We start from the raw sequence: 26,693 nt of genomic DNA on the forward strand, positions 1-26,693 counted from the left end.
GCTGGATCTGGATCGCCGGTTTGGCCGCTACCTAGCTACCCATGCCATGATAAGAAATTCTTGGTGGTCGGGATTCATCCAAGAAGCACCTGTTTTCCAGTCGAAACATGTGGATGGATGTCAAGGGATGAAGGGTTGCATGATGTTGTGTGATGGGCATCTATCTTTTGACGCCTAAAAGAGAACCAAGGTACACAGATGCGTGCCTATATATGTCTTTCATTACAAGTCTTCTTCAACGACATCAAATTCAGCCAAGGTTCTGCTTTCTTCGCCCGACCGTCACAGCACATGCGTTGCTTTCCATATCTGCCAGAGCGGGAAAGCATGTGCACAAAACCAACCACATACTAGGTTCAACTTATCGACCTTCGGCATCGCCCAAGTAACGACACTCTTCAATACCAAACAATGTTCTACACCGAACGCACAATCGCCAGCACCGTCACTCTCGACCTTCTCATCTCCCACCTCGCTGCGCAACACCATTCCCGCGCCAACGACTACTGGAAAAGCATCAAGCTTCGAGCCCGGCGCATCTTTCTCATTTTGCTCGATCTTGGCGTCGCATCACAAGTATTCAGCTTCCTTGACCAAGGGTGGGATGATTTGCAACTTCCATTTTCAAGGGAACAGCTGCCCGAGCTGCCATTGACGGGAGAGCTTGAAGCACGAGATGAGAAGTTGGAAAAGAGGTTTTATGAGAGGCAATGGCGGTATTTGTTAAGAGATATCAATGAAGGGGATTGTGTGGAGTTTGCTGAGGAAGAAGAGGTTCCTGTCGAGGTAGTCTCAGCATTCGGCGGCCCAGAGGGTTACAGGACTGGGGTTAGAAAGGGCAGCCTTCAGCATGTCCAACAAGTGGTTACGGGTCATGTTGCTGGATTTGGCCTCGGGCAAGGTGGGAGTGCTGGTGAAAAGCCGACCGCTGTGGAGGATAGGGTTACGCTAGCCGATCAGCCGGCTGGAATGGTGTTCACTCGACGACGCGTGCCACTGATCGGGTCGAAAGAACAACAGTCGGGTGGACAAGAAGGGACGGCGGGATACGCATCGATGATGATGAGGGAGGACTTCCTCCGTGAGGTCGTGGCTATCAGGTGTCTCAACCTACACAACGAGCACCTGGCCCGTTACTTCGCATCCTACACACATCTCGGAAACGGCTATATGCTTTTCACACCCGCTACGACGGAGCACACGTTCAAGTCGATACTGAGCAGCGGAACCCTTCCATCCTCCGTCAAACATCTCGAAAAAGGACAACAAAGGCGGCTAGTAATGAACTGGATCCACTGTCTAGTCGACACCGTCTGCTGGCTGCACAGTAAGGGATTGGCACATGGCGCCGTAAAGCCGAGCAACATTTTTCTAGCAGAACACAACAATCTCCCTGTTCTGGCCGACTTTCATACCAGGACTAATCCTACTGGACCAGTAACAGACAAGGGCCAAGCACAACACTTCGACAAGGAAGCATACGACTACGCCGCCCCTGAGCTGGCGCGGTATCACCGACCTACACAACCATCCACGGCCGCGAACATTTCACCAGAAAGTCGGAGGGGCACGGTAACCAGCCATGCTGCCCGACCTTCTACCTCAGCTTCAATCTCGCGCCCCGTATCACCTTCATGGCCATTCCATCATACCTCCCCGGCGCCGAACTACCATCTGCCCTCCCCTTCCTCCCCTACGTCTTCGCAAACTCACCACCTCCAAGCCCTCCAAGAAGCAGACATTTTCGCCCTGTCCTGCATTATCCTCGACATTCTGTCTTTTCTCGTCTTCAAAAAGCAAAATGGTGTCCGTGCCTTCGCCGCCCACCGCGCGGCTAACCCCAAACACAAAACATCGGGGAGAGGGGGTGCGTTACCGGATTCGAGTTTCCATCGAAACCTGGACCAGGTAAAGAGCTGGATGGCGGCGTTGGTGAGAGCGGCCGAAGAGAAGGTTGCCGTCTCTAAAAAGAAGAAACACACGTTTGGCGGGATAGGTAGCAAGTTGCATTTTAGTGGGTTAGGCCTGCATATGGGTTTGGGACATGGACATGGACATGGAGCAAGTGGAAGCAGCAGCAGCGATGAAGGGAGCGATCACGGATACGGTGAAAAGAAGGATGCCCTGGAAGGTGTAGGCATGATGGTCAAAGTGATGGAAGGGATGCTGAACCCTGATCCAACGCAACGGAAAACTGCGCTGGAAGTGCAAGGAGGCACTTATTTGGCTTTGAGAGAAGGGTGTGGGATTGACGAACCGCATTGTGTGCATGGGCACGGCCCGTCCCCTCTAGGCCGGTTGACGACCAAAACTCCATCTCCGACGAGAACTCCGAAGCAGACAACCCCGACGCCCAGTATGTACGGCGGCAGGATGAGGAGCAACAGTGCTATTTCGATGACATCAGGGTCACCATCAGCAGCGTCAACTTCTTTCCCTGTCCCCGGGTTAGGATCTCGTTCCTTTTCCATCTCTGACATGGCATCCGCTTCCCGCTGGTCGCATTCCACGTCTTCTCGCTCTTCCACCTCTTCCTCCTCCTTTGGCTTTCCCCATGGCTTTTTCAGCAGCATAGGAGGAGGCCAAAGCCACAGCAGGGGCAACAGTCATGAGTACAAGAACGGGCAACCAAGACAAAGAAGAACAAGCAGCCGAGCCAGCGGTCCCAAACAGCTACTTACAGTGCCATCGTCCATGTCCTCGGCCACGCTATCGCTTCCTACGAGGCCTAGGACCGCGACTCCCACTGCCAGTTCCGCTTCTACTATTACTCAGCATCACCAGCAGCACCAGCAGCCGCAGCCGCGCGCAAGCGTTTCTACTTCGAGAGGTATGCCTGCTCCAAGGAGTCAGAGTAGCACCCGGGCTCAAAGCCAGAGCCGGAACCAGAGCCGGTGTGGTTCAAGAACAAGGGGTGATCACCATCAAGACGGAAATGGCAATGGACATGGACACGGACAAGGGGACGGAGAAGCAGGACATACGATCTGGAAGAGGATTCTTTACGCTGGCAGTGGCAATGGCACCGTTAGCAGTAGCGGGAGCCACGGCGACAATAATAACAACGAAAGCAGGAGTGGCAGTATCTCCAGTCATCATCACCCTCCAGAGGCGGCTACTCCTGCGACCACTCCTGCGCCCGCCGCTGCTCTCGTCCATCAGAGCTCGGCCTCGAAACTAGCGGGGAGGCTGAAGAGAAAACCGGAAAAGGCCACGGCCAAAGCCACGGCTAATCCTCGTGGCGTCGGCGGTGGCGTCAGTGCTAGCTCTAATTACCGCAGAATGAGCAGGTCTAGTTCTCAGACAAGCCTGACAAGCTTGAGCTTGACGAAGTCGTGGAGGGAGAGGAGACATGGGAGTGGCGGGTCGGGGACGGCGCTGTTTGGGGTTTCTGCTGCTGGGAGTTAGGTCCAGGTGATAATAATTGGCGAGATTACTGTGGTGGGTGAGTCGGTGATGGGTGAGCCGGTGAGTGAGGGAACGAAGATGGAAAGAGAAGAAGAAAAGTGGATGAGCATTGGGTAATGTGGAAATGGTGCTGACGTATTGAAAGATGTTGATGTCGAGGTAGCATAGATGATTATCAACAGTACACAACTATGTGTTATGTTATACCTGCCCAAGTATTTCCAATGCCTTTGTCGCTGAGTGACTGGACTGACGTCCCTGTTCAAATACCTATCTCAAAAATACCCTCATCATTGGGTCCAATACCACCATCTGAGTAGATCTCATCTTCCTCAACCTCCGCAGCATTTCGAAGTCATGGCTCCGGTACCATCATGGAAGCCAAGCTAATTTACCTCCCAGGAGTCAAATTGAAGTTGAGGTCTTGCTCCATTCCAGGCAACTTACCAATCAATCATCACCATCACATCATGACAATCCCCTAGACCATGAACACTGACCTCAGCACCAGCATCCTTTCTTGTTTAGCCCCTGATCCGTATTCTATCAATCCAGACTGGATGCTTCATGAATCTCTCAATCGAAAACATGCAAAAACAAGCAAAAAGAAGCAAAAAGAATCAAAAAGAAACCAAAAGAAACCAAAAAAGAAACCAAAAAAGACTGCGCAGTCCGGGATTCGAACCCGGGCCCCTCGTTATTCTTCCTATTGAAGGAGGAATGGGAAACGAGAGTGCTAAACCACTACACTAACCGCGCTTTTTGTTTGGTTCTGCTTGGTGAATGAGTGGCAAGGAAGGTTGGACTATAAAGGGCAAGTAACGGGAGCTCTAGGAAGGAAGGCGCGGTGGTAAGGGCGGGCAGGAGTTGTTTGCTGTCCGGTGTCGGATGTGGGCTGCCGATGAAGAGGAAGGGGGGAAGGAGGGAAGGAAGGAAGGAAGGAGGGTAGGAAAGAGGGTCATTCTAGATTAGACAAGGAGCTCATGAGTGAGTGTTGAATCATAAACAATATCAGCCAGACACAAAGGTCAAGTAGTCTGTATGTCAGCGATTGAGGGCTGGTAGGTGATTTGATGCGCAGGATCTTTGTCTGATATGTATAGGTCCTTCCTCGCTTGGCCCCATGCATGTTGATTGCTCAAGCATGTGAGAATCAAGTCTTCTTGCTGCTGTGTTTGGTGAAACGGCTTGAGATCAAGGGCTTGAGACAAGACTTATCTGGGAAAACATTAGCCAAACCTCACTGAGTTTTGGTTTCTAAAGCGTATGCAACCATTCACTAAGCCTATATAGCTCTTCGGTATGTTCACATACCCGAACATTTTCTATATGCGAGATGCGAGATATGCCATCTTTACACGCTTTCAAACATGCCACCTTTTACAAGCCTCTCCGTGTCATTGCACATTTTTAAGCGACCAGCGCGAGTACACATCCCCCTACTCTTTCATGATATTCATACACCTCGCCCTTCCTTCCTTCATTGCCCCTTCTTTTCATCACCACCCGCCGCCGCTGACCCCCTACTTCTCCCCACAAACGTCTTCATAGAAGTATCAACCTGCGCCAACCTCCTCGCAATCTTCTGCAGCCCAACGGGCAAGACATTATACCAATCAATCCACCTTGCATACAACGGCATGCTAATCTGGGTGCTCAAGCCACCATCAATAGCCGCAATCACCTCCTTGGCCACGTCCACTGGCTCCACCACGGGCGCAAAGAAGCTGTTGGGCGTCTGTACCCCGTAGAACAGCGGCGTGCTCAGCTGTCCCGGCGTGACCAGGACGGTGCGGATGTTGGGGTGGGACTGCGCCAGCTCGACGGTCAGGGAGCGGTGCAGGGCTGAGACGCCGGCCTTGGCGGCCGCGTAGTCGGAGAGTTGGGCGGCGGCGACGGTGCCGATGACGGAGGAAATGGTGACGATGGTGCCGCCTGTTTGGGAGGAGGCCATGTAAGGCAGAAAGGTCTTGATGGTGTAGAAGTGGGAGAGAAGGTTGGTGGTCAGGGAGCGGTCGATTTCGTCGAAGCTAAGGTCGAGGAGGCGCTTGCCGAGGACGATAGCGGCGTTGTTGATGAGGATTGTGGGGGTTCCGAGCTGTTGGTAGATGTTAGCACCGGAGGATTGAAAAATATAAAGTTGCCGGACACAGAAAAAGGCTTACATCTCTCTCAATCTCCTTCGCGACCTTCGCAACTTGCGCCTTATCAGACACATCGCACTTGTAGAACGTCACGCCCCTCGCCTCCCCATTGTCCATCTCCTTGACATCCAGCACGGCCACGGTCGCACCGCGCATGCCATACACCTCGGCAATCAGCAGACCCAACCCGCTGGCACCGCCCGTGATGACAATAACCTCGTCGCTCAGGTCTACTTCGCGTGGCAAGCCGTAGGCGATCCGGTTGTTGATGGTTATGAAGATCCAGCTGAGGGTGATTATGGAAGCCCATGCGATGGAGACTAGCATTGGTGGCGCGTCCCAGAACATGTTTTGAGCCCGGAAGCATAGCGGGATGATCCAGGCGATAAATGGGTGGAAGAAACTCGTTTTGAGGACCTTGACGAGCAGGTCGATGGATAGGGGCGCGAACCAGGAGTCGCGCTGGGGCGGCATTGCGTATGGCGACGACATGTTGTCTGTCGGTATTTCGGCGAGTCGCCGGGAGTTGGTTGGGGTGTTATGTTGGTTCGAGTGTCGGGTGTTGAGGACGGGAGGAAGTGATTGTGTTGGTCTGTAAAACTTGTTGGTTGTTAGTCAAAGGTGTAGGAGGATAAGTAGCTTGGTGCCATGCCGAGGTACAGTGACGTACCTACGTGGTGATATTGCTGTTGCTGCTGCTGTTGTTGTTGTTGTTGTTGTTGTCGTCGTCGTCGTCGTTATCGTGAGCGCAAACAGCAATTGAGTTGCGATTAAGCTTGGTATGAGGTAAAAGTTCAAGCGAGACTAAAGATCAGTACGGGGGAAATCTGGGGAGCATGATGCAGAGAGCTTCTTTTTGAGACGGAAGAGGAAGTGGAGGACAGATGGGATGACATCGCCGAGGGACCAACAAGGTGTTCCAATTTCTTATGTCATGCCAGCGCCCAGACAGCCCAGAGCTTGTGAAACGCTAGAAACACACGGACCCAAGCGCTGGACCCCTGGCACACGTTTCGACTGAGCCGCTGTAACATCCCTGCAGATCGTGCCTGCTGCAACGAATCAGTGGCTCGAAACAGCGACTTTCCCCTCTGCGGCTGCTGAAGACATGACATGTGGATTGAACTCCCGAACGTCTGGGGTCAGACGTCGTCGGTAGTGCAAGGTACCGGACCTCCGACTACTGTACATCATCATCTTCAATATCGCTTGCCAACAGATCATCATCCTTCAGCCCTACCGCACCCCGTACTAGACCTCCATCCGCTGTTGTTTTACGACTAGCAAATCTCACCTGGTAACATTCAGTTCCACGACATGAACAGCAACAACGACACGGCATCATGACAGACAACCCAGAAGAGCCCTTGATCGCCAACTCCCAGTCGACGGAGGGGGACCAACATAATGACAGCCACGATGTCGAGCACGCGCATGCATCCCGAGGAGGAAAACAGAACATAACACCACCAGGCCTGTTTATATGGCTACTTACATTTTCCGCCGGAATAAGCGGTCTACTATTCGGCTGTACGTTACTCCCCGATCCAGTGCTACCAACCCGCACCCTCGCCGGTCAAACATAACACACAAAGACCACAAGACTAACACAACATCCTCTTCCCCAGATGACACAGGCGTAATAAGCGCCACCCTCGTCTCCATCGGCACATCCCTCTCGCACCGCCCGCTAACCTCGCTCGACAAATCCGTCATCACCTCGTGCACCTCCCTCTTCGCCCTTCTGGTCCTACCCTTCGCCTCCTCGCTCGCCGACGACCGAGGCCGCAAGCGCGTCGTTCTCTTTGCCGACACGCTATTCATCATCGGCGCCCTCTTGCAAGCAGCCAGCCGCACGGTCGAGATGATGGTCGTCGGCCGTTCGGTGGTCGGCGTGGCCATCGGCGCCGCCAGCTTCGTCACGCCGCTGTACATTGCCGAGTTGGCGCCTGCGACGCACCGCGGAAGGTTGGTGACGATGAACATCGTGTTTATCACACTTGGCCAGGTGGTGGCGTACGTGGTGGGCTGGATTTTTGGGACGTATGGCAGTCCGGAGACGACGGGGTGGAGGTGGATGGTTGGGTTGGGCGCGGTGCCGGCGGTTGTCCAGGTGGTTATCTTGTTGTGGATGCCGGAGAGCCCGAGGTGGTTGGTCAAGGAAGGAAGGTCGGAGGAGGCGAGGGAGGTGATTGCGAGGATTGCGGCGGGGCATGATGCGCTGGATCCGGAGACGAGGAGGGAGGTGGATGCTGTGTTGAAGAATATCGAGATTGAAGTCAGGGAGGAGGCTATGGCTACAAGACATGCTGTGCCTGGGGCTGGGGCTGGGACTACCAGTGCGGTGAATGCGTGGATGGAGGCTATGCGGGAACTGTTTAGGGTGAGGAGGAACAAGCGGGCGTTGGCGATTGCTTGTCTGCTCCAGGGACTTCAGCAGTTGTGCGGATTTGTGAGTACACCCGGGCTGTGACCGTGACACTGTGCATCCTTGTGTGATGGGTTACTTGTGCTAATGTGATTACTTCTCTAGAACTCGCTCATGTACTTCTCGGCCACGATATTCACGATGATCGGGTTCTCGGAACCGACCCTGACCTCGCTGGTCGTGGCCGTCACCAACTTTGCGTTCACCCTGGTTGCCCTGGTGTTGATCGACCGGGTGGGAAGGAGACGCATCCTTCTCTGGTCTCTTCCCTTTATGATGGCAGGCCTGGTGCTTGCTGGCTACGGGTTCTCATTCATTGAGCTTCCGGATTCAGAGACCAGTTCGCCCACGACAACGGGAGCCCAGGGCGGGGCTATCATTATTTTGACGAGCATCATGCTTTACGTGGCTGGCTACGCCATCGGACTGGGCAATGTGCCGTGGATGCAGAGCGAGCTGTTCTCATTGAATGTGCGATCTGTGGGCAGTGGTGTTGCAACGGCAACCAACTGGAGCGCCAACTTTGTGGTTGGACTGACGTTCCTGCCGCTGATGGAGGCCTTGTCGCCGTCTTGGACGTTTGTCCTGTACGCAGTAATTTGCGCGGTTGGCTATGGCCTGATTTGGAGGGTATACCCTGAAACCGCAGGGCTGAGCTTGGAAGAGGCGGCGACCCTTCTAGAAGCAGATGACTGGGGGGTGCGGTAGGTGGTAGGGGTTGCATTCAGCGTGTACCATGTTACTTGTTGAAGCTTGGCCAAGATTTGCCCCTTTTTGTTTTGTTTACTTTTACGAAGACTTGAGCGAAGCGTGCCGTGCAAGATAACTGGAGATACTATCTTATCTTCAACAATATCAAAGATCTGGATTGAACATGGCGGCTATTGTCTAGCGAATGACAACAGCCGAATTAACGGTGAGGCCTCTCGCTCCTAGAACCCAGTCGTGTGCCACGCTAGCCTGATGGATTTTTTTGTTTGTCAATTTCCCATCCAGCCCATCCACTGGGATGGCGACGATGGTATCAGCGAGAAAAAGTTCTTTTGTTATTTGTGTCGCTCGGCTATTCACGGCAATTGGCGGAAGCGTGGCCGAAAGCTGAAAACTGCCAGGTTGTGCCCAAATCCTTGCCAAGAAGTGGACAACCGGCCACGCAAGACGCACATGGTAGTGGAAAAATTTTGAAACTTTGTTCGTCGGTCGGGAATGGCATCATGCAGTGGCGTGAATCAGGTTACCAAGCCGCAAAAGAGAGAGGGAGAGAAAGAAAGTCCCGAATAAGAATTTGAAATTCACATGAGCCTCAATGGTTGATTTGAAGTCCAAACAGAGAACGGAGCCACCCGACGTTGGAGCTGCATGTTCTCCTTGGCAACTTGGCACCCGCTCAGCCGCCGTGGCACCGCTTCATTTTGGCATCTTCTCGTCACATCTCGTTGCATCTCCCGTCCTTCTCCTGCATTCAATTTTTTGAAGAACGGGAAAAGTGGACAAGATGGAAGTGGATGCAAATGGTCCGAGTGGGTTCAATTCCGGCGCGGCCAAGCCTCGGCCTATTCCGCTCCTGCGTTCAGACAGACGGAAGCACACAAAAAGTTCGGCTCATTGCTCACCGATAGATTTTGGATGCTCCATGCTCCATGCTCCATGCTCCATGCAGCAACATCACCGGCTTCCATCCCGGCGTCCGGCAATGGATTCACCGCGTGGATTATCTGGGGAAGTTTGTTGGAGAAAGAGTGGTCATGATACCAGACGGCGATCGAGACAAGCGACAAGACAAGACAAGACGGGACACGGATCTGTCCTAACAAAAGCCACAGCCGCACTCTTGGGTGTCACCACTTTCAACAGCCTTTGCATAGTGTACATCTCAAACCCTTTGACGTAATTTCGCAGCCTCGGTAGCACTGTAGCACAAGAAGTCAAGAACGAACAACCCAAGAAGCCAAGACAGAAGCTCGAGAAGGCCAAGCACTGTCAATGTCAGCCGTCCTGTCAACGCTGTGTGTGTCGGTTTTCGTGTCAAGATCACACCTCCCTCCATCGGCTTCCGGATATAAAAAAGCCCACACGGGGAATCCTTACTGGCCCGATTCGATTGGCGATTGTCTTAGCAGAGCAGACACCGCACCGCACAGCATGAAAACTGACAAATCCAAAAGCGGGTCATAGACTCTTTTCGGAGCAAGCACAACATCCAGACGTCCTCTTTGTTTATTAGGTGATCGCTGGAGCTGGGGAAGCCAACCGGCAGTCCGCGGCGGGTTCGGTTTGCAACAGTCCCACGGGAACAACGGGGGAAATATCATTCGCAACAATGGAACAAAGCCCCAAATACGAGCATCAGTATCACCGCCGATGACAGAACAAAACACCTTCAAGCTGCAACCGGAGTTTTCTCGTTAACAAGCACAAGCACAAGCACGACCTCGAAACATTACCGGCAATTGGTTGTTGGTCTTTTCTTTTTCTTTTTTTTAAAAAAAATATCCGTCGACCGTCACAACGCCAACAACAAACCCCTGGATGAGTAATGTCCCATTCCGCCATTCCACGTACGCTGCCTAGGCTGCGGTCTGGTCTGGCGGTAGGTCTTCCCAAAAGTGGTCCCGATGCGGTCCCGATGGATGGGTGACCGGTCGGGTGTGGGCTTATCTTGAAGCCGCTAGTTTCTACTGTGTAGAGGTTTACCGTTCCGAGGACTGGAATCCCTGTACTTCTTCACCTAGACTCGAGCTGGATCATGGGTTCGAGATACGAAGCTTGTGTGTGTGGGGACTCCACCAGCTGTGTTGGTGTTGGGGTTATTTTTTGTAAGCTCTGCCGCTGCTGCACATCCAGTTCCCTTTGTCGTGATCATTCATCAATCCCCAATTGCTGCCCCATTGTGGAGTTCGGGCGAGGAGAAACAGTGAAGATCTTTTTTTTGTTCGTTGCTGCTTTGCTGCACTTGTTGGGGCCTTCCATTTGGGAGTTGGGGCCTGACACCGCCATTCGAAGGGTTGAAAAAGAATCCATGTTCCAGCCTCCCATCAGCGCATCGCGGAGATGAACTGAGGGAGGCTCCAGTGCTCCAGTCGACGATCGCAGGCTGGGCGATTTATAATGGGTGCAGCACACGGCATGCGGAGTGACGGAGTCCCGTCTTCCCGTCTTTTTTGTCCATGATGATGCCCCGCCACTGCCACACTCTTTTTTTTTGTTTCTTTTTTGCCATCGGTCCATCATCATCCATTCACAGCACCCACCAGTCACCACCCATCTGCAACAGAACAATGTCGAAGAACATGCAGTGGTAGCGTTGGTAGCATTGAGCATTGACGCCAATCTTGCCGGCGGGTTTCAATCGAGCCTCATAGCCTCGCACCAGTTCATCCTATTTTCCTGCAGCAAATCTTATTTTTCTTTTCTTGAACATGAGGTTGGCAGGATCGGGGATGCCGGCCAACCGCGGCTTCTTTCTCTGGCAGCTGGGATCTCTGCTATCATAATCATTCCTGCTGATGGTTCCCTGTACTGTAGCACTGCAGCACCAACCGAAGAACCGCCCGGGCGCCAGTCACGGGTGTTCTTGTGCCACAGAAACCGGTGATAGGGACAGAGGCGAGTGCCGAGTCCCGGGCCCCTTTCATAACACACACTGCACCCACCACCCGTCACGAATCCCTCTGCGAAAATCTCTGAAAGCCCAGGCTCCAGTTTGTGGAAACTGTGGGCACCGTGGGCTGGCTGTGGATCTGTAGTGACAAAAACCCTTGTTCCCTGCCTGTCCTTGGCCAGGAGGCCCAAGAAGAAGAAAAAAGGTACCGATATGGTCAGGATGGTCCCAGAGAAAGTCCCTTTCGAGTGCCTCCAGGTGGTGCACGTCATTCATTATTTATACGGCAAGGGATCCCCTCTTACCTTCCTCTCCTTCCCCGGATGAACGACTTTTTGGTTTTGTTTCCTTTCTAGTCTGTAGTTGAAACCTGACCTTTTTCTTCACTTCACCTTACAGTACCCCCTTCCCCCATCAGGTTCCAGTTTAGGAATAAAAAGTTACTACAAGTCTAGTCTGTTGGCTTGTTGATCGACTATCGTCCCGAGCCGAGGTCCATCATCAGGTCCCCAGTTCACTACTCCGTTTTCGATCTCACTTGGATCTATCTCACTTGCTGTGTATCTTGTGTACAAAGAACAAAAAGTACATTAGTCAACTTATAACCAGTTTGCCACCTGCCTATCATATAGGTTAGGTATTGGCATCAGCCAGGTCCCCCAGCTACCCAGCAACCCGATCAACAACCATCCACAACACACAAAGCTTATACACAGGAGTCACCATGACGCTCACCGAAGCCGACCGCGAGATTGCGGCCGCCGAGATCGATGCCTCGCCCAAGGAGTTTGCCGGTCAGGCGTTTCTCGCTCGCCGTAGCGATGAGGTTGAGAGGGTCATGTCGGCGTCGTCGGTTTCTACCACGTCTTCCGAGGAAAGGCAGAGGAGGGCGAGACGTATGAGCGGTGTTTCGACACAACACGACCTTGAGAGGCACCCTACCGAGCTTAGTCGCATCCAGACCCAGAGGAGTCAGCACAGCGGCACTGTTGGGAGGACAGGAACCAGGGGAAGCAGGACGAGAAGCAGGAGGTCCGAGAAGCCTCTTCCCCCTTTCGGCGCCGGAAAACCCTACCCACCCCAGCTGCCCGATCCGGATGAGTATGTGGTCGAGTTTGACGGTCCCGACGACCCCATGCACGCCATGAACTGGCCCATCAAGAAGAAGTAGGTTGAAACAGCTCTTTCCCGGTTCCCCTTCTATCAGAAGACTAACATGACTCGCTTAGGTTCTTCACTGCCGTTATTCTCGGCTATACTACCTTCGTTGCTGCGTTCGGTTCGTCCATCTTCTCCTCGGCAACCAGCTCCATCGCCAAGATCTACCACGTCAACCAGACCGTCGGTATTCTTGGTGTCTCTTTCTACGTTCTCGGTTTCGCTACTGGTCCGACACTATGGGCGCCTCTGTCCGAGTTGAAGGGCCGTAAGCTTCCTCTGGTTATCGGCATGTTCGGTATGGCGATCTTCAGTATCGCCACCGCTACCGCCAAGGACCTCCAGACCATCCTCATCACTCGCTTCTTTGGTGGCTTCTTCGGCGCTTGCCCGCTGGCTGTCGTCGCTGCTGTTTTCTCGGACATGTTCGATAACAGGACGAGAGGTATTGCCATCACCTTGTTCTCCATGACTGTCTTCACTGGTCCCATGATGGCTCCCTTTATTGGTGGCTTCATTTCGACCTCGTACCTTGGCTGGCGCTGGACTGAGTACATTGTCTCCTTCATGGCCTTCCTCGCTTTCGGCCTGGATCTCCTCTTCATGAACGAGACCTACCCTCCCCAGATTCTGGTCAAGAAGGCCTCCGAGCTCCGCCGCCGCACCCTCAACTGGGGCATCCACGCCAAGCAGGAGGAAATCGAGATTGACTTCAAGGAGCTTATCCAGAAGAACTTCTCGCGTCCCATGCGCTTGCTCTTCGGCGAGCCCATTGTCGCCCTCCTCTCCATCTACATGTCCTTCATCTACGGTATCCTGTACCTCTTCCTGACGGCCTACCCCATGGTCTTCCAGGGTGTCTACGGCATGACCCCCGGTGTTGCCGGCCTCACCTTCTTCGGCATGATCACTGGCCAGATCCTCGCCGGTGTCACCATCCTTCTGCAGCAGCCGTGGTACATGCGCAAGCTCAACGCCAACAACGGTGTACCCATCCCCGAGTGGCGTCTCCCCAGCGTCATCGCCGGCGGTGTCGCCTTCTCCGCCGGTCTCTTCTGGTTCGGCTGGTCTGGCTACAGCGGCAAGGTCCACTGGATCGTGCCCACCCTCTCCGGTATCCTCTCCGGCTTCGGTCTGGCCTCCATCTTCCTCCAGGCCCTCAACTACCTGGTCGACTCGTACCTCATGTTCGCCGCCTCCGCCATCGCCGGTAACACCTTCCTCCGTTCGCTCGCCGGTGCCGGTTTCCCTCTCTTCTCCACCTACATGTTCAAGGGCATGGGTATTGAGTGGGCTTCCACCCTGCTTGGCTGCGTTGCCGCCGCGCTTGTTCCCATCCCCATCATCTTCCTCTACTACGGTGCTCGCATTCGCGCCAAATCCGCCTACGCTCCCACTTTCGCGCCCAGGGCTGCTGTTGAGGACGAGAGCGGTGATGAGACCAACTCTGATCATGCCGTCGGCGAGAAGGAGCAGCCTTCGGGTGTGCCCAGGAAGAGTGGCGATGCCGCTACTAACGCTGTTTAAGCGGTGGTAGTTGGATGGTCAACCACAAAAAGAAACACAAAAACAATGGTCTTATGAGGACCATACCCAACACTACAAAGTCACCAAAAACCGGTCTTATGAGGACACCAAAACACATACCGACGAAAGCTGTCTTATGAGGACAGTTCACACAACATTCACGAACACACACGGTCTTATGAAGACAAGAGATGATACGAAATCCTGAAGAAACGAATTACAAAAAAGTTTCTTCTGGCTTAGGTGTGCGTACGCAACAAAAAGCATCATTCTGGAATTTTTTTTACGAGCAACAACGGCGTTTTTTTGTTTTTTTTTTGCTATCTTATTTTGGCTTTTTTTCACTTCTTTTTACATATATCTTGGACTGGCTTGTTTGTTTGGAAACAACTATAAGCGAGACTTGATTACCTATACCCACACATAGCATGAGAAGCAGTATTTAGTTTTGATCTTCATTCGAAAAGAGAAGATTGAGAGGTGGAAAGCTGAGAGAAAAGAGCTGGGGATGATGGATGGATAGGTGGATAGGTGGATGACATTAAGTAATGTAGTAATTGGACGAAGATAGCGAAGAGGTACGGCTTAGCTTAGGTTAGCCTGGCTGCCTCTGGCAAGAGTGATGAATAAAGAAGCAATAAGTCAAACTGGTGGTGTTTCCAAACTGGTGGTGACTCCGAACACAAGTGAATGGAGTGACACGTTGCTGCGCTTATATTGCTCTTGGTAGGAACTGCTTGCTTGTGTGGGATGTTAGTAATTGTATGACCGTGTTTGATCACACTACAGCCATCTGCAAGAAAAAGAAACGCAATATCTCATCGTTACTTCGAACGGAAATTTAGACAACCCCTCTACCTAAAGTAAGTGGTTATGAAGGCTTATTAAATGCAGATGATTCCTCCTACGAAGCTTGTTCTCTGGTACTTAGCATCTCTCCTACTCCTCTAACCTTTATCTTTATTTTCTTCTGCCTTTCCTCCTTATTCTGTTTCTACTAGCAGTACATTCCCTCTTTACCCTGATTTCTTGCTGGTCAGCGACCGTTGTCAGCGTTTGGCTTGTGAGTGTCTCGATTGAGACACCTTGGGCTAGCTAACACGGGAGAAAATTGCCAACTTTCCATGATACCTTTTTCGGCCTCGCTCAAACCCGTCCATTGTGTCTAAATACTTAGTCTAGTCTTTAGACCTTTGGGTCATGCATCGTAGATAGGTAGGACCCTCGCTCAAATCTCACGACGTGGGAACAAGACCACTTCCATCAGCGCAAAACTCGACAGGTACAACAGCATTGAACTGTGGACACGACACTTCACGATAAATCATAAGTAAAACACCGGGTCTCGCTGTCATATGCGCAAGTTTCTTAGAGGTGAAGTAATCTTTCCCAGCTTCTCACTGTCATTTGTACGTAGGATCAACTTTGCTTGGTTGCTTTCTTATGCCACTATCCAGCCAGAGGTGCTTCCACTCGGACCCGGAGTGGCTCAACGGCTCAAGCCCTCTCATCTCCATCGCTCCTTCCCTACCTACCTACCAAGGGCAAATAAGGTACCCCTCCTCCAACCCCACCCGTTCCTCCGAACGTTCGTTCCTTCCTTTTACCCTCCGTTCGTCCCTTCCTCCACGCAACGTGCTTTCCATCCTTCCTTCCTTCTTTCCTCATCGGCAGCCCACACCCATCCAAATCACATCCGACACCGGACACTCAGCAAACAACACTCCCACTTGCGTCGCCGCACCTTCCCTAACCTGCCTTACTCTCTACGTATCTTCCATCCCAGCCCTTTAGAACCCCCCCTTTCATACCAGACATTCAACAAACAAGCCACCAGAAAAAGCGCGGTTAGTGTAGTGGTTTAGCACTCTCGTTTCCCAGTTCTCCCTCAACTGCAGTGGAAGAATAACGAGGGGCCCGGGTTCGAACCCCGGACTGCGCATCTTCTTTTGCTTCCTTTTTGCTCTCCATGTTGAAGATAATATGTTCTAGAAATAACAGATCATCCCTAGGTATGTGGTCAAGTCAATTCATGGTCAATCAGTCTTCAAGTCTATGTGTTAGGCTATTACGGTCGAGTGTCCATCTATCTATCGCCGTCGGACGTTTTGGATAACGAGCTGGATTGCCTGCCATACCTCTCGCGTGAGCAAGCATCAACGGCAATGTAAGTAACTTTTATGAAGTCAAAGGACGATGTCCATGTTCATGATGAACGGTAGAGAGTGCCACTTACTTCTTTCAGCTTAAAGGAGAAAGCCACACAGGCTCGAAATCTTGGCGGACTACGGAAACATTGAGCCGTGAACAAATGTAGACTCTTCAGAGAGTAGGTAGCGGGACACTGACTGCCATGACCATTTCCAACCCCGTCTACTTAATCGTAGTTAGGTACCTGATCATACGCGACAGAATCCTTGATATATCTTCATCATGGGGCATCTAGGGAGAAATTCAATGTTGTTCTGGCACTTTGGTGCTGCTTCTCTTATGCTATGCAGGCCTTTGATAGAAGATCAGAATGGAAGATCAGGAATGAATTAAGCTGGAATAATGGCGTAGGGGTCGTATCAATGCTTTTTCTCTAGCCCAAGGCATGACGATGACTGAGGGTGTCAACATGGGGCCTGTACTGCACCGGCGGTGAGGGTATCCTAGGAATATAGACTCCGATGATATCTGCATGGGCTTGCTTGAACGGAATCTTGGAGGGCGGATAAGGCAGGCAGCGGGCGAGTAAAGCACAAGGCATTGAGAAAAAGGTAAGGAAAAGAAAATAGGTTCATTGCTACCGTGGTATCATCATCGTAACATCCCTCATCTACCAACATCGTCAGACCTGCGTAACTTCCATCCTCCCATTCAAATATCCCCAATATCCATCATACTCTCCTTCCCTTACTCTAGAATCCATTTAGCTCTCAACAGCCAAAGCCCTAACACCAACCAGCAGCTTCCCATCAGGGCTTACGCTAACAACCCAGTATTCCACCCTCACGCTGTCCTTCTTAACGCGGTACACCATCACGGTCTTTCCCTCGCTCGCTTCCGTCACCGCGTCGATCAGGTCGGTGTAATCCCCGTTGCGGTCCCAGTCGATAGGATCGGAGATCTCGATCTCGGCATCGGCGGGGGAGGGGTGGTTGATTAGGGAAGCGAATTTTTCTGTGTTTTCATTATGGTCAGCATCTGTTTCCCCATCCGTTTTCTGTCCGTTCCGCTCGTCGTCCTCTTCCCACCTTCCCTCCCTTCTCATTTTACCGTTCACACCCTTCACCACCCATCATCACTCTCCAGGAATAGAGTATCACTAACCTTCATCAGGCAAACTTCCCCCGCCATACTTAAGCGCAACCCCCTCAAACGGCTCATCCGCATCGCTAACATAGAACTTATCCCCCTTATCCAACAACTTGGCGATCGGGCTCGGAAGATCAACGTCCTCATCGCGCGTCTTGAACCCGTTTCCGCCAACTTTTTGCGTGGCCGGGTCCGGACGGTCGCGCGGGTAGCCGACGCTGGGATCCTCGTTGGCTTTGTTGAGGAAGGCCATGTAGGAATCGTCTGAGGCCATTTTTGATGTCGTGGTAGTTAATGTGCGCTTGGTGGCAGTAGTCGGAAGAGTAGATGTTAATGATGCGATATGTGTAGCAGTGGTGGCGCGCAAGATCGGGACTGCGAGGAGTCGTTGAGCAGCTGGTCTTTGTAGTCGAAGAAGCGTAGAAGCAGAAGCCGAGGCGGATGTTGACCGAGAGATAAACAATCCAGCGGATGTCTGTGATGTTCGAGAACGAGCTGGTATTAGCTTTTGTTGTTCTTCGAGGAATTTGGTCGGATTCAAGAAGAAGCGACTAGAAATAACTGAGTAAGGGTCAGGTTCGGGGAAGAGTTCAGACCATAGTTGTGTGTGTTGTTTGGAGGAGGGATGCGCGGAAGGAAGGGACGACGACGATGACAATCAGATCGGTCAGGTAGGCTGTGTGGCCGGTGGGATGCGCAACCAACGAACGAAGGGTCCGATGATGTAACCTGCAGTAGCTGAAAACCAATTAGGAATGGTGGATCGGACATTGGGCTAAGAGCGGGGTGGAACCAACCAATAAGATGTCGGCCGGCTGGTTGAGGTCGATCAGGCTTTGATGTTGAAGACTCAACAACATCCGTGGACGCCGTGAGAACTCGGAGACCACTGAGGGAAGAGAAGGAGGTCTAAACTGGTTGCATGAGCACTTGAAGGTGCTGAAGAAGGCAACCAAAAAACATAGAGGGCACCGAGGCAGTCGAAGTGCGCGAGGTAGGAAGTCGATGAACACTTGGCAGAACAAAGACGAGCAGTTTCCATCACAGCCAAACTGACAATGGGAAGATCGAAAGCAGGCTTGATTCAAGGATGAGATTGGGTAGATGTAGTACAGTTGACCGTTTGTTCATCTAGTCAGAGGCAAAGCAGCCGAACGCAGATATCACAAGGAATGCTTGAGCATGTCGTCCTCAGACAAATCTCACTAAGAACTGTCCATCAAAATCCATGCCAAAGCGAGAAATATTCACGAGTCCACATCATATCACATTTGAATTCGAAACAAGATACTCTTTGACAGTACATGGGATCAACGTTTCATTGTTCTTCAACAGCTTTTTATTAAGCCGTAAATGCTAGGTATAGTCCCAATTCCCGAACCTGACCCGAAAGAGCAACGAAAAAACCTTGACACCAATGCAACCCAAGGAACAAGGAAATCAACTGCAGCAGCCAATTTACGAGCTGGCAGCGAGATCCTTCTTGAGGGTACCCTGGTACTGCTTCTTCTCGGCAGGGGTCTGGAAAGCACCATGACCGAACTCCGAGGAGGTGTCGATCCACTTGAGCTCGACCTTCTCGAGGGCCTTGCGGGAGGTGTGGATGAACATGGACTTGCGGAGAGTCATGACTCTCTTCTTGACACCGGGAACGGAGCCCTTGACCATGACGAAGTCGTTGTTGATCTCGCCGTAGCGGACGAAGCCACCCATGCTGGATAAGAGTTAGTTTTGCGTTCTTCGCCTTGACAACATGTGGGAATACGTACGGGGTGATCTTCTTCTTGGTGACATCGACCTCGGTGGCAGCAGAATCCTCAGCACCGGCCTTGCCAATGCGGTAGATCTTGTGGTTGACCGAGGTACGGTGGTGGTAACCGGCCTGACCAGCGCGGGCAACAGTCCACTGGACGTGGGAAGGATGCCAAGCACCGATACAAGCGACCTTGCGGAGACCCTTGTGAGTCTTGCGAGGAAGCTTCTTGGTGCCCCAACGAGCGGTGACACCGGTGAAACCGTGACCCTTGGTGACGGCAATGACGTCGATAACCTCGTCCTTCTCGAAGATGGAGTCGATGGAGACGGGCTTCTCGAAGAGGCCGTGGCCGAACTCGACCTTGTCGGCGATGGAGCCACCGTTGATCTGGATCTCCATAAGGTGGGCCTTCTTCTGCTTGAGGGGAGTCTTGCGGATCTGGGTGTGGGCAAGAACACGGACGACGGTGCAGTACTTCTTGATGCGCTCGAGCTCGCGGGTGATGGCGGCACCGTTGTTGTCGGAGTGCTTCTTGACGTACTTGGTGAAGGCCTTCTTCTTGGACTTGTACCAGTTCTTGTAGAAGCGACGCTTGACCTCGTCGGACAAGTGCTCAGCCCAGACGGTGGTGAGGGAGCGGAGACCGCGGGGAGTCTCGATGTACTAATATCGGGGTTAGATTCACACGGTCGCGGTAGGCCATAAACGGCAGCTGGACAGGATCAAAGACTTACGCCGACCAGACCCACAACGATCATCTGCAAGAGATGTTAGCCATTGACACAAAAAGAGCCAAGCGGGCTGCGTTGTACGTACAGGAGGGGTATCAATGATGGTCACAGCCTCAACGACCTCCTTCTTGTGAGCCTTGGCGCCGGGGCGGTCCATGTCGCGGACGATGGTGGTCATGCCAGCCTTGTAGCCCATGGCGGCGGTAAGGTGGACGGGCTTCTTGGCATCATCCTTAGGGAACCTGTTGTAAACGAGCAACTGGTCAGCCTGTCTGTTCGCAAACGCTATTGCCCCCAAGTTCCAATCGCAAGATTCAAACTGATGGCGATAGTGCTGTCGATAGTACCAGAAGATGATGAGCTTGACTTACGACTTGACCTTTCCCCTGTGGCGGGCCGCGCGCTTGCGGGGAAGGTAGGCCAGCGAACCGTGGCGGGGAGCCTCGTACTCTGAAGCATCGAGTCAGCATAACGGACGTTCAGGTTGCCATGAAGTCCATGTCCAAGTCGCGATCACGCAAGCTCCCAAAATCCAGTCGCCAAAAAGTCGAAAATTTTCGATATCGCGACGACCGTCTCTCGGGAAAAGCTGCTCCATCGTTCTTTCGAATTCGGGATTGCGTGGGCGAAATCGACAATGACCATGTCTGTTTCTGTTGGCGACGACGACGACGACGACGAGGCGTTACTTACTACGGTGAGACATGACTGCTGATGATCCCAAGTACCCGGGTTGTTGATGGTCGAGTGGGAAAAAGTTCACTACCGCGAAAACAAAAATCAAGAAGTATCGCCAGGGAAATTGGACCACCCAAAATTTTGTGTGAGTGGTGTGGATTGGACCGTGCACGGGCCCCAATTGTAGCGGAGCCCTAACTTTTGCGCGTGCCCTGTCCGCCTTCCTGTTCTCCTCGAGGCCGCCCAGCCAATTAGTGATGCCCAGCCAAGACCAGACCATTCCACCCCACAGAAGCAGCCTGGTACACTTAGTCAGCTTCGCGTACCGTTCACTAGTCGCACACTGATGACAAGGTAAAGTCCTGTTGATATGGTAGAACGTGACGTGGACGACTCCTGTGTATAAGTTCGTCATGGTCGCCGTCTTCGTAAGACATAGTCCACTGATAACATTTAAGATTCAATACATCTTGCCCTTCTCCTCATATTTACTTTACCACCTATTGATTCAGTCTGGCAGAAACGTTCCTCCGTGTGTTGAGCCGAACCTCCGTTGTGCCTCCGCATAAGTTCGTCTTGATCGCAGGACTGCTGATTCTCTGAGTTTGTCGTCAACGCCCACGGTGTCAACAAGATCAAGCTCTGGTGATTCCGAAGGTCGAGTAGCATTGTGGGATCAGACATCACCATTTCTCGGGGTTTCCAGGTGCTTCTCCGATCCAGGACGACAACGTAAAAGTTGTCATCTGTTGGACCACTCTACGACTCTATGTTGTGGGCAAAGGCATGGATAACAGCGTCCTAACCACGAGACACGTGGGCTGGCTTGTGACAATCGTAACAAGGCTGGTATGCAGGCATGGTCAAAGGCGTGTTGACTGCAGGGAACAACCAGGAAGGCATTGGATTCCATCTCCTTGACCCTTCAGGCCGATGTGCCTTTCAAGCATTTCAACAACACCATGTCCCGTACGGTCAATCATCACGACCTTTCGATTCCGATTTGAACAGTATAACAACAGTCGTAATCATGTTCTCTAACTAGCCTCTATGGCAACGCAGCGAGTTCGCTCCCGCCTCTTGAAGGATATTCCCACTCCCTTCTCGCTATCGACTTTCCAACAAATGACATACACACGCTTCTATTCCAAACACAAGTCATAACAGTGTATGTACATCGAATTCCCCTCCTTCCTCTCGCTCCTCATCCCTTACTAGTCGGTCAGAACGTAGTAAGACCGGGCAGTTCGTGCCCATGAGGTTTTGAGCTTCATAGGCCCTTCTGTCTCCGTCATCCATATGTGTGATATGGTAGTCTACGGTCTTGGACTACTTGAAACAAACAAGGCAACGTAAATCCCCACCGACAAAGAAAACTCTCATGATATCCACAAGATTTCTGGTTTCTCCTGCCTCTGTCGCATCTCAAGCAAATACTCCGACCGGGTCTTGTCTCTCACGCAGAAGCCCCGAATACATGACAAATGACGTAATCAGTTGCTTTCCGACTTTTGCCCCATGATGCCGTTGAAGCTACCGCTCGTCGAGGGGCCGTTCTTAGAATCCCGCTCGTTTGCTGCAGGACCGGATCCGGACGAAGGACCGGGAAGAATACCGCCCTTCTTATCCTCCTCTCCGCTATCGTCATAGTCCTCGTCAACATCCATTTTACGGGCCGCACGCTCAGGCTCATTGACGACAGGGGGGTGCTGGGCCGGAGGATGATCCATCCGTCGGTCTTCGGGGGCGGGCTGATGGGCTGGGCCTGGGCCTTGCTGTTGAGGTCCGGGGCCTTGCTGCTGGGGTCCGTGGCCCTGCTCGTGGATGAGGTTCTGCATCGGTGCCGGACCTTGCTGCATCGGTGGCAAATGGGCAGAGGCAGAGTGAGACTGGGGATGGTGAGCGGCCTCCGAAGGGTGGTATCCCTCATTTTGGTGCCGTTGCTCCTCAGCCCGGCGCATCTCCTCCATGCGACGCTGTTCCTCAACCCGGCGCTGTTCATCAACCCTACGGGAATCTTCCATGCGGCGCTCATCGAAGCGACGAGCCTCCGACGAGTTGCGGCGAGCATAGGGTGGCTCCATTCGAGGAGGGCTCATCGAGGGGCGGCGATGCCTATGGTCATCCATACGAGCACGAGACTCCTCCGTTGCAGGCTTCTTCACCTCCCGTTCATCTTCCCACTCACGCATTCTCTTGGGACCAACCGAAGAAGGGCGAGGATCATGCTCCCTCTGATGAGGAGGCTCACCGGCCATGCCTGGCTGAGGGGGGTGAGGAGGGCCCTGCTCAGGGCCACCAGGACCGCCCTGCTCACCATGCGGAGGATAAGGTGGCTGATGCTGAGGATAGGCTGACTTGGGAGATGGCATGCGGTTCTCGTGCATATGGGGTGGTCTTCCCGGGCCATCCGTCCTCGGACTGTTGTTAAAATGCATCATTGCGTTTGGAGGAGGAGGACCGTTGGGGCCGGGGCCGGAATTGGAAGGGAGCACGGCCTGGGGATTACCGGGGTAGTTCGGATTCCTCACTCTAGTTCCACTGCCACCTTCCCTAGGAGGTTGAGGCCCTTGCTGGTGCTGTTGCTGCGGGTGCTGCTGGTGCGGTTGTTGCGGAGGAGGTGGAGGGGGTGGAGGAGCGTAATGAGCCTGGGGAGGGGTAGCTCCACGTCTGAGCGGTTCGGGCGCCCTGTTGGCCTCCTGGTAAGGCCTCATTTGCTGCTCCTGTCGCGGGCTGGGCTGTCTGGGAAGCGGCGGAGCGGGACCACGAAAGGGCTCCCGGTCTTGACCTGAGGCATATGGGTTCGGCGGCTGGGGAGGAGGGTTGATGTCGGAGATTCTACCGCTCCACGAGTTAGGCCCTTGTCCCGGGCCACTAGGGCCACCGTTGTGCATTGGCTGAGGCGGTTGATGAGGAGGCTGGCCTGAGCCCGAGCCCGCCCACTGAGGGCCTGGAGGACCAACAGCACCGGATGCATTGTACGTCTGGGGATGAATATCGGTGGGCATCGGGACTGCTCCCGGGGGTGCGCCGCCGTTAGCTTGCCCATTTCGGAGCAGCTGCAATCTGGTTTTAATGTGCGGGTTGTTGGGATCCAGTTCGGCGGCACGTTGATAAGCATCCAGAGCATCGCTGATCTGGTTGTTGCAAGACTCATACAAGGTGCCAAGGTCATACCAAACCTCTGAGATAAAGGGGTTGAGTCTGATGGCCCTTGAGTAGGCATCCAAGGCGTCACGATACTGATTGATCTGGTAGTATAGCACACCAATCGAGCACCAGAAGGTGGGATTCCTGCCATCGCGGTAGACGGCTTGCTGATACGCCTCGTAAGCCTTGGGGTACTTTTGAAGTTGCATGTAGCAACGGCCGAGCAAATACCAGCTTTGGGCATCGGTTTGGTCTGATACATATGTTAGCCTAGGTGCATGAAGGAGCAGAATGGGCTGAAACTTACCCGCCGCAACGGACTGATTCAGATACTCGATGGCCTTTTCCTGGCTGGCGACTGAATTGCTCTGTTGGTGATGCAGCCAACCCAACTGCTGAAGGACCTTTGCGTGCTTCGGGTCACGTTGCAGCACCCGTTCGTAGGCTTGCTTGGCACCATCATACTGTCACAACGTTAGGATCAAGTAGATGTAAACCAAGTGGAAATGCATGGTTGACTTACGTCTTTTTGCTGTTCGTGGACGTGGCCAATTTGGAACCAGATGTCCTCTTCGGTCAAAGGAGTAGGAGGGGAGTTGACAATGTATCTAAAGCACTGTGGACAAGTAAGCTAGCTGCCCCATGCCGATCTGATCAAGCCTATGTTGTCAACTTACATCAAGCGACTGCTGGTATTTGTGTTGCTGCTTGTAGATTATACCGAGGCGGAAGTATATCTCATGAGCCTTATCAAAGTTGGGGTCCATGGCCATAACCTGCGAGAATGCCTCTTCGGCATGGTCCAAAGAGCCATAGCGATCATAAAGAATACCGATGCCATACCAAAGCCTCGGTTCCTGCAGTCAGACAGTTAGCCCACCTGTTATCAATTCTGAAAAGAGGCATGCAAACAGGTACGAAAGCACTCACCTTCGGGTTAGGAAGGTTAACCAAGGCCGCTTGGTATGCAGCGTAAGCTTGCTGGAGATCTTCCATCATAAGGTAGCAATGCCCTACACAGCAAATGTTAGACCCTCGGTATATCTAGATAGCTGTGGTGCGCGGGCTACTTACCGAGGCTGCCCCAAGCTTCGCCGTTTGTAGGCTCGATCTTAAGGATTCTCTGCAGATAATCCGACGCCTTGGGAAAATCCTCGCGCGTTCTGAGGACGAGGCTGGCGGAATTCATGGCAGCCACAGAGTTGGGATTGGCGGCAAGAGCCCTCTCATAAGCCTCTAGTGCCTCGTTGTGGTTCCCCATGAGCTCGGACACGGAACCTACCATGATTTGCTATTAGAATTGTGCAAAAAAGACAACAGATGTGGCCAGCAGGGCCATGGGAAGCACATACCAATTCCTATCCAGACGTTCTCGGTCAAATTCATGAAGGCCTGTCGTTGTTGATTCCATGTAGGCGGCGGCGGCGGGCCTGGGGGTCCGGGAGGACCATGATGCATTTGCATCTGCATCGGAGGGGAGGGATGGTGGTTTGCCATATTGGCGATGCTGCAGAACTTTGTAGCGCGCGGATGGCGTATTGCTCCTCGATGGACTTTAAGGAATTGGGAGAGGCTGGGACGGATGCCAGTGCAGCGCTACCGACCCAACCCAACAAGTAGATTTTTAAAGTTTCACAAGGCGATACCTAGCAATGGCCTTGGTATCCCATGCAGCTGTTCCCGGAGACGCTACGGGGACGATATTGTACTAGGTAGCGGGGTGGTGTCAGGGGCCGTCAAAAAGCGCAGTCGCGATGACTGTGCCAAAGGTGTTTCTATTCTTTAGGCGGCTGGTGGACCACAGCGACACGTAGCGACGGCGTCAGCAATGGTGGTGATGATGAATTGCCCGGTTCTTGTATGTTGTGGGGCGAATGCGCTTGTTAAAAATATAAAACCGAGAATAGATGATTGCGAAAAAATGCGAGGAGATGGCCTGCAGCAGCTTTCTTATAGTTGGACAAGATCCGCCAGAGCTACCGAGGTCGGAATGGCGACGGCGTGCTGTCTTTTCCGGATGGAAATTTGGATTAGACGAGCAATGCGGAAATATTGCTCGCGGCAATGGCTGGCTGGTTTTGGCGGTACACCGGTTGAGTTGGGATGGAATCAGGTCCAAAGTCGTGGTTTGCGCGTTGGGCAGGCCTCGCAGCAAAATCCGTCGTGCGCGATGCAGGCGATGGCAGGAGACGGGAGAAAAAGAAGGGGAAGGGGGAAGGGGAAAATTGGCTGGGGAAGAGGCGATCTAAAGGCAATGGGGAAGGCGGCCAGGAAGCAGCTCGATTCGCTGGACGGGGAGTTCTGACCACTTTTGCAAACTCCCCTAACCCACAGCATAGTGTACGTACTTTTGGCTAGGTAAGTTTGGAATTTGCTCCCGGTTCCGCTTGGTGCCGCATGTCATACGGCGTGCCAAGAGAATTGACCCACACGCGCTGCACAAGGGCCTGGCGGCACAGGCAGGTCGTGGCAGGTTGCGGTACATTGGAGGGAGCGGGGCGAGGTGGGCACAGGGATGTTGCGGTGGTGTACCGGGGTACTTGAAGCGAGCACGGGCCTCTTTGGACTCTTGACCCTTGTAGTGCGGCTGGTCGAGGCCACACCACTATGGATGAGGACGGGGAGGAGGCAGCAGTGAGGCAATATCACGCCTAGAGGCTGTTAAGAGATAGCACCCAGGGCAGCAAAAGCATGATAGAGCTCTGATAGTACAGGAAGATGGGATAGAGTTCTTGACATTAGAGTCCCGTCTACCTGTAAGTTAAGTGAGGGGTCTGGGTAAGGGGAGGTGCCCCTGGTGCCTGGTCCACGA

The 26,693-nt window shown here is 52.9% G+C and overlaps 7 protein-coding genes and 2 non-coding genes across 9 annotated transcripts; 4 read left to right on the forward strand and 5 right to left on the reverse strand.

Annotated features, from left to right (window-relative positions):
• The first annotated feature begins 710 nt into the window (after nt 1-710).
• On the forward strand, nt 711-3,606 carry SMAC4_04193 (uncharacterized protein). Its single transcript, XM_003346713.2, has 2 exons — nt 711-1,508; nt 1,607-3,606. The coding sequence occupies exon 2, from the start codon at nt 1,921-1,923 to the stop codon at nt 3,406-3,408; it is 1,488 nt and encodes a 495-aa protein (XP_003346761.2). The 5' UTR covers nt 711-1,508; nt 1,607-1,920; the 3' UTR covers nt 3,409-3,606.
• Nucleotides 3,607-4,072: 466 nt separating this feature from the next.
• Nucleotides 4,073-4,167, reverse strand: SMAC4_13805. The gene is made up of 2 exons: nt 4,130-4,167; nt 4,073-4,107 (listed from the first exon to the last, which is right to left on the reverse strand). It is a non-coding gene; the product is annotated as a tRNA-Gly (tRNA).
• A 462-nt stretch (nt 4,168-4,629) lies between these two features.
• SMAC4_04194 (uncharacterized protein) lies at nt 4,630-6,259 on the reverse strand. The gene is made up of 3 exons (XM_003346714.2): nt 6,223-6,259; nt 5,574-6,152; nt 4,630-5,506 (listed from the first exon to the last, which is right to left on the reverse strand). The coding sequence occupies exons 2-3, from the start codon at nt 6,042-6,044 to the stop codon at nt 4,889-4,891; spliced, it is 1,089 nt and encodes a 362-aa protein (XP_003346762.1). The 5' UTR covers nt 6,045-6,152; nt 6,223-6,259; the 3' UTR covers nt 4,630-4,888.
• Nucleotides 6,260-6,700: 441 nt separating this feature from the next.
• SMAC4_04195 (uncharacterized protein) lies at nt 6,701-8,870 on the forward strand. Its single transcript, XM_003346715.2, has 3 exons — nt 6,701-7,082; nt 7,181-8,004; nt 8,086-8,870. Exons 1-3 carry the CDS (start codon nt 6,896-6,898, stop codon nt 8,686-8,688), a joined length of 1,614 nt encoding a protein of 537 aa, XP_003346763.1. The 5' UTR covers nt 6,701-6,895; the 3' UTR covers nt 8,689-8,870.
• A 3,031-nt stretch (nt 8,871-11,901) lies between these two features.
• On the forward strand, nt 11,902-14,538 carry SMAC4_04196 (uncharacterized protein). Its single transcript, XM_003346716.2, has 2 exons — nt 11,902-12,748; nt 12,811-14,538. Exons 1-2 carry the CDS (start codon nt 12,306-12,308, stop codon nt 14,264-14,266), a joined length of 1,899 nt encoding a protein of 632 aa, XP_003346764.1. The 5' UTR covers nt 11,902-12,305; the 3' UTR covers nt 14,267-14,538.
• A 1,570-nt stretch (nt 14,539-16,108) lies between these two features.
• SMAC4_13806 lies at nt 16,109-16,208 on the forward strand. The gene is made up of 2 exons: nt 16,109-16,146; nt 16,174-16,208. It is a non-coding gene; the product is annotated as a tRNA-Gly (tRNA).
• An 821-nt stretch (nt 16,209-17,029) lies between these two features.
• Nucleotides 17,030-18,198, reverse strand: SMAC4_04197 (uncharacterized protein). The gene is made up of 2 exons (XM_066090071.1): nt 17,582-18,198; nt 17,030-17,431 (listed from the first exon to the last, which is right to left on the reverse strand). Exons 1-2 carry the CDS (start codon nt 17,838-17,840, stop codon nt 17,181-17,183), a joined length of 510 nt encoding a protein of 169 aa, XP_065947160.1. The 5' UTR covers nt 17,841-18,198; the 3' UTR covers nt 17,030-17,180.
• Nucleotides 18,199-18,893: 695 nt separating this feature from the next.
• Nucleotides 18,894-20,820, reverse strand: SMAC4_04198 (60S ribosomal protein uL3). The gene is made up of 6 exons (XM_003346718.2): nt 20,747-20,820; nt 20,425-20,503; nt 20,139-20,295; nt 20,057-20,080; nt 19,336-19,985; nt 18,894-19,280 (listed from the first exon to the last, which is right to left on the reverse strand). Exons 1-6 carry the CDS (start codon nt 20,757-20,759, stop codon nt 19,025-19,027), a joined length of 1,179 nt encoding a protein of 392 aa, XP_003346766.1. The 5' UTR covers nt 20,760-20,820; the 3' UTR covers nt 18,894-19,024.
• Nucleotides 20,821-21,485: 665 nt separating this feature from the next.
• On the reverse strand, nt 21,486-26,108 carry SMAC4_04199 (uncharacterized protein). The gene is made up of 7 exons (XM_003346719.2): nt 25,234-26,108; nt 24,956-25,159; nt 24,812-24,894; nt 24,559-24,738; nt 24,405-24,497; nt 24,189-24,345; nt 21,486-24,134 (listed from the first exon to the last, which is right to left on the reverse strand). The coding sequence occupies exons 1-7, from the start codon at nt 25,376-25,378 to the stop codon at nt 22,225-22,227; spliced, it is 2,772 nt and encodes a 923-aa protein (XP_003346767.2). The 5' UTR covers nt 25,379-26,108; the 3' UTR covers nt 21,486-22,224.
• Nucleotides 26,109-26,693: the final 585 nt, after the last annotated feature.

The sequence above is a fragment of the Sordaria macrospora genome, chromosome 5, assembly GCF_033870435.1.
Source record: "Sordaria macrospora chromosome 5, complete sequence".
Lineage (NCBI taxonomy): Eukaryota > Fungi > Ascomycota > Sordariomycetes > Sordariales > Sordariaceae > Sordaria > Sordaria macrospora.

Coding starts and splice junctions, on each gene's coding strand:
- SMAC4_04193 (XM_003346713.2), top strand. CDS start 1,921: ATGGCGGCGTTGGTGAGAGCGGCCGAAGAGAAGGTTGCCGTCTCTAAA.
- SMAC4_04194 (XM_003346714.2), bottom strand. CDS start 6,044: ATGTCGTCGCCATACGCAATGCCGCCCCAGCGCGACTCCTGGTTCGCG. Junction 5,507..5,573: donor CGAAGGAGATTGAGAGAGAT/GTAAGCCTTTTT, acceptor ATCTACCAACAG/CTCGGAACCCCCACAATCCT.
- SMAC4_04195 (XM_003346715.2), top strand. CDS start 6,896: ATGACAGACAACCCAGAAGAGCCCTTGATCGCCAACTCCCAGTCGACG. Junction 7,083..7,180: donor AAGCGGTCTACTATTCGGCT/GTACGTTACTCC, acceptor CCTCTTCCCCAG/ATGACACAGGCGTAATAAGC. Junction 8,005..8,085: donor TTCAGCAGTTGTGCGGATTT/GTGAGTACACCC, acceptor TTACTTCTCTAG/AACTCGCTCATGTACTTCTC.
- SMAC4_04196 (XM_003346716.2), top strand. CDS start 12,306: ATGACGCTCACCGAAGCCGACCGCGAGATTGCGGCCGCCGAGATCGAT. Junction 12,749..12,810: donor AACTGGCCCATCAAGAAGAA/GTAGGTTGAAAC, acceptor TGACTCGCTTAG/GTTCTTCACTGCCGTTATTC.
- SMAC4_04197 (XM_066090071.1), bottom strand. CDS start 17,840: ATGGCCTCAGACGATTCCTACATGGCCTTCCTCAACAAAGCCAACGAG. Junction 17,432..17,581: donor GGGAAGTTTGCCTGATGAAG/GTTAGTGATACT, acceptor ATGAAAACACAG/AAAAATTCGCTTCCCTAATC.
- SMAC4_04198 (XM_003346718.2), bottom strand. Junction 19,986..20,056: donor TCGTTGTGGGTCTGGTCGGC/GTAAGTCTTTGA, acceptor CCCCGATATTAG/TACATCGAGACTCCCCGCGG. Junction 19,281..19,335: donor ACCAAGAAGAAGATCACCCC/GTACGTATTCCC, acceptor ACTCTTATCCAG/CATGGGTGGCTTCGTCCGCT.
- SMAC4_04199 (XM_003346719.2), bottom strand. CDS start 25,378: ATGGCAAACCACCATCCCTCCCCTCCGATGCAGATGCAAATGCATCAT. Junction 25,160..25,233: donor GAACGTCTGGATAGGAATTG/GTATGTGCTTCC, acceptor AAATCATGGTAG/GTTCCGTGTCCGAGCTCATG. Junction 24,135..24,188: donor GAATCAGTCCGTTGCGGCGG/GTAAGTTTCAGC, acceptor CATATGTATCAG/ACCAAACCGATGCCCAAAGC.